General features: G+C 39.3%; 1 protein-coding gene across 1 annotated transcript; it reads left to right on the top strand.

Moving 5' to 3' along the window:
* The first annotated feature begins 245 nt into the window (after positions 1-245).
* On the top strand, positions 246-1,857 carry LOC147620205 (fe(II)/2-oxoglutarate-dependent dioxygenase 4-like). The gene is made up of 3 exons (XM_086772401.1): positions 246-845; positions 927-1,248; positions 1,397-1,857. Exons 1-3 carry the CDS (start codon positions 334-336, stop codon positions 1,652-1,654), a joined length of 1,092 nt encoding a protein of 363 aa, XP_086628527.1. The 5' UTR covers positions 246-333; the 3' UTR covers positions 1,655-1,857.
* The last annotated feature ends 5,204 nt before the right edge of the window (positions 1,858-7,061 follow it).

Here is a 7,061-nt window from a genome sequence, read left to right as displayed (position 1 = left end):
ACCGTAGACCCGTAGAGTTCTCCGCATGCACGTCTGCCTGCGACATGGTTTGTCAGAGGTCCACCGGCGCAGGCCCTAGCCCCTAGGGCCTTGGAAGTTGTGAAGAATCAATCAGCTTCAGAGACTGATCAGTCTTTCTTCCGCTAATTAGCTTTCCTCATCGGCGCTTTAGAATACTCTCTTCATCGTCTGCTGGCGCTCACCCAGCTATACACACGCACATATATATATGAGTGCGCCCGAAGAGAGCTCATTCTAGATGAGATAGTTACTCCCTGTGGAACGCCAAGTCTGTCTTTCCTGCAGCTGCTTATAAGAGGGATCCCGGGGACGATGGATCATCATGAGCTCCCGGCCGCCACGTTGTTGAGGGGGGTGCACGCTATGGTAGAGGCAGGTGTCGAGAAAGTCCCTGCTTGCTATGTTCGCCCTGCTGATGAGCTCTCCTCTGACCCTGCAGACGCCGCTCGTATCGGTGCCGTTCCCGTGATCGATCTTTCGGGGCTGCACGATCACGGCCAGCGTGCTTCCATCGTCGCACAAGTTGCACAAGCCTGCAGAGACTGGGGATTCTTCCAACTCATTAACCACCCTGTCTCTCACTCCTTGCTAGATCGAATGCGGCAAGTGGCCGACGAGTTCTTCGCCCTGCCTGTGGAGGAAAAGATGAAATTCTCTTCTCACGAAATGAAGTTCCTGCCAGAAGGCAAGGCTCTTCGTTTCGGGACCAGCTTCAATCCTTACAACGACAGCGTCTTGGAGTGGAGAGATGTGCTGCGCCATTGGTGCCTTCCTCCCGGTCAGGTCGACAACCGAGAGTGGCCGGAGAAGCCTGCCGGATACAAGTGGGTGCTCCTTTTGTTAAAACATTTATAATAGTAGCTGAATAGATTATTTTATTGACGGCCTTTATTTGCTGCCACCAGAGAAACCGTTCTCGAATACAACAAGGAGATGCGAGCGCTGGCGCAGGAACTCCTGGCTGTCATTTCAGAGGGCCTCGGTTTGCCTCCCCTTTTCTTCGAAGAAGCCTTCCAAGGATCAAGGCAGCTGCTGCACGTGAATCGCTATCCACCATGCCCCGAGCCCGAGTTGGCACTTGGCACGGGAAGCCATTCTGATCCAGGCGGCCTCACTCTGTTGCTGCAAGACGATGTGGTTGGCCTTCAAGTGAAGAAGGACGGAGGCTGGATTGCAGTCCAGCCGGTGCCCTACGCTATCCTCGTCAACCTTGGTGATCAGATGCAGGTGGGCTAATTTCAATCGATTAAGCTCGACGTTCAATTTGATGCTAATTGTTCCATGAAATATATCGATTTAATTGGTGATAACTCATGAATCTGAGAAGCGATCACATTGTATTCCTGTGTGGTGACCGACCTTACTGGCTCTGTAGATCTTCACTAATGGAAGGTATAAGAGCGTGGAGCATCGTGCTGTGCTGAATTCGAAGCAAACCCGAATGACAGTCCTCTCTTGCAGCAGCCCGGCTGAGAATGTGACCGTTGCGCCAGCTGCTCTTCTCGTGGAGGAAGACAATGCGGCGTTCTATCAAGCGTCTCTCTACGGGGAGTATTCTTTCAATTTCTTTTCCAAGGGCTTCCAGGGGAAGGCATACGTAGATTCACTCAAAATTGCAGTCCCTGCTGCTTGATGATTCGATCAGTCTACTATGCGAGCTATGTGTATAAATAATAAGATGATGATCATACATATAGAACGCGATCATCAAAAAACGCAACGAAGATCTTGGAGGACTATAAGGCTTAGTTGATGGAATTAAGGATGAGTGTGGTTTGGTTGAATTGGCTCTTTCGATAATGTATAATATATATTTATAACAATGCTTTAGATTGATATATGGGTGTCCTAGAATTTGAAAAAGCACAAACTCCCCAACATGTGTGAGAATGCAGGAACATGAGCAGTGCTCGAATGCTCGTTTTGCAATGAAAATAATGTCTACTGTTCCTTATATTAGTACTAGTCAGCAAACTCGTGCTTTACACGTCTTTTGAGACCTCCAAATTCAAATTGTACTCGAACCTCCACATAGCTTTGTGAAACTCTTCTTTCATATATATATCTATATATCTATATATATATATGTATATATATATATATATATATATACAGAGAGAGAGAGAGAGAGAGAGAGAGAGATAGAGAGAGAGAGAGAGAGAGAGAGAGAGAGAGAAAATAATGTTTACTGTTCCTTTTATTAGTATGTTTCCATAAAGTTATATGGGGGATAATTTTTTGTGAGCTTATCGTCGCGAGCTTTGAATATTTTTTTCTTTTTGGTGCCTATGGTATTGTATCAACTAGTACTTTCTCAGAGTCCTATATTTAGGTTGCGTCTAAAAATTTATTAATGCCCACTCATTAATAAATTAATACCTTAACATGCACTAAGGTACTGGCCATGCCTTAGCGACCAAGGAGCTCACTCCCGCGAGACAAAGTGAGAGAGAGCAAGCGGCCATTCAAGACAAATGAAGCACAATTCGAGACACTCGAAGCAGAGAGAGAGAGAGAGAGAGAGCATGCAAGCAAAGTTTCAGGACAAGCAACATCCCTCATCAATAACCAGACTCAAAGAGAGAGAGGGAGGAAATTGCAGGCCCAATCTCTACACACAAGAGACAGAGGGAGTCTGGGACAGAGAAACCAAAAGAGAAGAGCACCGCAGGCTCTCGTCGCGCTCTCTCCCTCTCTCTCAAATGTCGTGCTCTTTGTGCTCTCTTGTCTCTCTCTCACGGTCGCATGTGCCTATATGTCTCCCTCTCTTTGAGATATTTTGGACCCTCCACTACCACACATCACAACCAAACAAAAAAATATACCTAAGCCACCAATACTAAGGTTCCAAAAAATTCTATTGTCCCTCTTGCCAAACTAACTAATGTTAAAAAAATGTTTGGGACCCATATTCACTAAATCAAAGGCAATATATATGAAGTATAATGTGTGTATGTATACTCTCTCACTCTGCACACACACACACACACACATTCTTTATATATATATATGTATATATAGCATGTATATTTACAAATATAGATTATATTCATTACTTAACCCTGTGTTTTATTTGTTTATTAACCCATCCCACTACTATATTATATATTCATTACTTAACCTTGTGCTTTATTTATTTATTGACCCATCCTACCTATCTGAAGATGAACAAAAGGCTGATTAACAAAATTGTAGTTCAGTTATTATCATCAGGTGAGGGAGCCTGGCTCGCTTGGAATGGTCAGTACTTAAAAATAATAGCTAACAAATCTTTGGATGTGATTATCAAGCTACGTAGAGACAAGCACAAAAACAAGCTACGTAGAGACGAGCACAAAAACAAGAAAGAGAGAGACTCATTGTAATCATTCCAACCCGATTGTATCTCCATATATGTGACACTAGTGTAGTAGCCGAGGCAAATGCGTAGCATTGAATAGTTTACATACAACATTTCGTAATTACTATTGATTTAATATTTTGTAACCATCCAATAGTTTATATATAACTATTGACTTAACGTATATCATGTTCAAGAGAATGAAGCAAGTTTACAGTAGAAAGAGATGACGTGGTGAGCAAGGGTTTTGTGGGGAGCGCATAGTCCCTAGCAAGCAATTGCATGACTGCTCGGTAGATTCTCTATTCTTGGTAAAAATACATTTAAAAAAATAGTATCAAGAGCATAGAAGGGGATGTGCCTACGTATCTCCTAGATATTCCCTATAAGAAAGTAGTAAAAAAACAATGGTCTAGCCAATGAGAACACAGATCTTTTTTAATCTTTTGTCCCACCAACTGTGACAAGGTAAATTTAATATTAAGAGGTTTATATTGAATATGTTCGGAAGTGGTAGATTTAGCTTCTACTCCTAACAACAAGGTGATTTTATCTTAATTCAATATTTTTCTACCTTCTTACTTCGTTTCCCCCCTTTCCATATTTCATCTTCCCACCCCCCTCCTTTTCCTACCCCTAATTCAATCGCACCATAACTTTTAATTTTCTTCTCTTTTGTTAGGAAACATTTACAGGTATGTTACTTTGTACTAGCCTTTAAGTCTTTATGATTCTAATCTTTTATTACACCTTATTAATGTTTGTCATTATTTGATTAGTTTTTTCGGTTCGTTTCTTGATAATGCGTATTATGTTGTAGGTTTAAACTTTCTATTTTGAAGTTTTGGTACTTAGAAGTTTTTCAGAGCAGGTAATAAGCACTCTTTAGGTTTTTTTATTAAGTTTAGACTTTAGATTTGGAGATTAATCTTCCATGATATTTGTAGAACTTTTTTAGAGTAGAAAATTAGAGGATAATAAGCACTCTTAGTTTTTTTTTGCTCTTCATAAGTTCTACTTTTTCGATGAACTTCCATGATGTTTGTCTTTGCATGGTTGTTTTACTGTAGGTTTAAGGATTTAATTGATCTACCAACATCTTCTTTAAAGAGCTATAAGATAACACATTTTACATTCTTTGGTCCTTAGTCCTATATTTAGTGTAATGTACATTATATGCTTTTTTTAAAATGGGAACCAAGCTCTAAACAAAATATTATAAGTTCTATACATAATACCGAGGTCTAAAATAGAAGAGATCATGAGGAAAGACGTATTAAGTAATGGTTTTCAGGATCACACATATGCAGCTATGCAAGATAAAAGATTTCCATGACAGGTGTGTAGGAGTAGAGTACAAGAAGAGAGATGAGATGGAAGCTCAAGCCATGACAATGATGCGCATGCGGAGAGAGAGAGAGAGAGAGAGAGAGAGAGAGAGAGAGAGAGAGAGAGAGAGAGAGAGCACAATGAAGAGAGACTTTACAATTTTGGAAGATGGTTCACCCACGGCCATACTCACACTCATTAAAGCAAATCTATTTGGTGCATTAGGAAGCTTGACATTAGTCATGGGATATTAGTTATATTTGACACACTTATTGTATTTCAAACATTTGATATATTTCAAGAATTAAGAGTCATTAGATATGTCTTGGGTCATTTTGGGTGAGTAAACATGAGAGAACCTACTAGAGGAACTCGTGGGCATGCGGAGGAGATGTTCTAGGCTAAAATGTAGGAGAGAATAGTTGACCACCCACGTGGTGTAGTGACATCATTACTTATGTACTTAAGCTTGTAATCTTGGCCTATTTAGAGACTTCTTTTGTCAACGAAAAAAGACAATTTTATGCTATTATCTCTTGCTCCTTATCAACCATGTGATTAATTACAGCACTATCCCTCCTTTGCTTACTAATCATGTTAATTAATCTGATCCACCTCAAGTACCTCTAATCTCTCCACATCACATGTAAATCTTACATGGTATCAAAGCCTTCTATTGTTATTGTGTCCCTTCAATAATAGATGTGACCTAGTCTATTACTGCTCCCATCTATTGCTACCGCGTAGAGTTTACCACCTAGTCTACTAATGCTCCAGTCTATTACTATTGTGTAGAGTTTGCCACCTAGTCTTTGAGATCAAGAGCATCAGCAATCGGGATCTGCTTCAATCAGTGTCTGAGATCAAGCACATTAGCAACAACTTCAGTCAATGTCAAGTAGCCTCGGGCTATGCTGGCTTCATGTAGATGCGCTACTTGACATTGAGACTGAAGTTACAATCCAAACAAAAAATTTAACGTTAACTATATGAAAAGTTTGATTGCACAATTAGCGGTAGTTAAGCTGTTGTGAAAGAAGAAGATGCTGGGTTGTTGCAAGATCAAGGTATCTAGTTTTGTCCAGTTTATGCTAGACTAGGATAATGCTTAGAGAGCAAATTTGGGGGGGCAAGGTACTTCAAATGAGATCAAGCAACTAATAGAAAATATACATGAACTCAAATTAACCCAATATAACTTAAATTGATATAAATTAGTCTAATTAATCAAAATTAATCAAAGATATGATGAAATGATAAAAAAATGATCTTTCCATACTTAGAATGATCCATTTTTTTTTCATAGATGCACTCTTACAAGTACACTAGTCCCTATAGGTTTTAGATGATAGAATTTTAATTTTACTAATTATGTTATTAATACTTACATGCCTTCTGATAGCCTAGAAGAATTTTAGAAAAGAGATGATTAAAAATCCAACCATTGTATTTGCAATTTTGACTAAGCACCACATTCTACTAATGTCTCATTAACTACCCCTCTTTTGATCTACAAGATTAAGCATTTTACGTGGTAGCTATTGTGGGTGCAAAAAGTGGCATATATTATAACACTTAAAAGACTTTGAAATATTTAAAGAAAATAGGTAAATAGCTTAAACATTTCTCAAAAAATCAAGTTAAGCTCTATAGTATGTGAAGATCTAAGGTCCAAAGTGTGAATCTCATATGAGTTTATATGTAAAAGATATTAGCATTTTATGAAAAGAGTCCAAATTTGGGATAGGGTGTATACATTGACTTTGTACCTAAGGAATGAGGACTTTTGACTATCTAATGCTTAATTAGATTATGCAAATATACGCCCAACTTTGCATGTGATGCTCTAATAAAAGAACTTGAAAGGAAATTCGTTCGTTAGCTAGGAGAGGTTGGCCACTCAAGATGCCTGTTGTTTTACTGTTTACAGGATGCCTGAGTGGAAAAAATTGGGCACCCTGATCCTACAACCAACCTGCTATTGCAATGCTTCTCAAGAGCATGCCCAGTGAGGAATATGGTCACCTTGTTTTAACCTTGCAAAATCTTCAAGAACCTACCTTGGAATCCATTGAAGTTGTCTTATTTGAAGAATTCAAGAAAAAGCAAGAGAACCATGGTTTTGAAGAGCATGCCCAGTGAGGAATATGGTCACCTTGTTTTAACCTTGCAAAATCTTCAAGAACCTACCTTGGAATCCATTGAAGTTGTCTTATTTGAAGAATTCAAGAAAAAGCAAGAGAACCATGGTTTTGAAGAACGAGCGTACCTCATCAACAATAACAATGGTAATAAAAACACTAGCTGCACTCATTGTGGTAAAACTGATCATGTAATGAAAGATTGTAGGTACAAAAATAATCCCAAGATA

This window comes from Cibotium barometz, chromosome 32 (assembly GCF_041138505.1).
Source record: "Cibotium barometz isolate CiBa-2024 chromosome 32, ASM4113850v1, whole genome shotgun sequence".
Classification (NCBI taxonomy): Eukaryota; Viridiplantae; Streptophyta; class Polypodiopsida; order Cyatheales; family Cibotiaceae; genus Cibotium; species Cibotium barometz.
Note: the sequence above shows the minus strand (reverse complement) of the source record. Positions and strands in the feature narration are given on the sequence as shown.

Excerpts from the sequence above, each read along its gene's own strand:
- LOC147620205 (XM_086772401.1), top strand. The coding sequence starts at position 334 with ATGGATCATCATGAGCTCCCGGCCGCCACGTTGTTGAGGGGGGTGCAC. Across the intron at positions 846-926 it reads GAGAAGCCTGCCGGATACAA|AGAAACCGTTCTCGAATACA; the intron begins GTGGGTGCTCCT and ends TGCTGCCACCAG. Across the intron at positions 1,249-1,396 it reads ACCTTGGTGATCAGATGCAG|ATCTTCACTAATGGAAGGTA; the intron begins GTGGGCTAATTT and ends CTGGCTCTGTAG.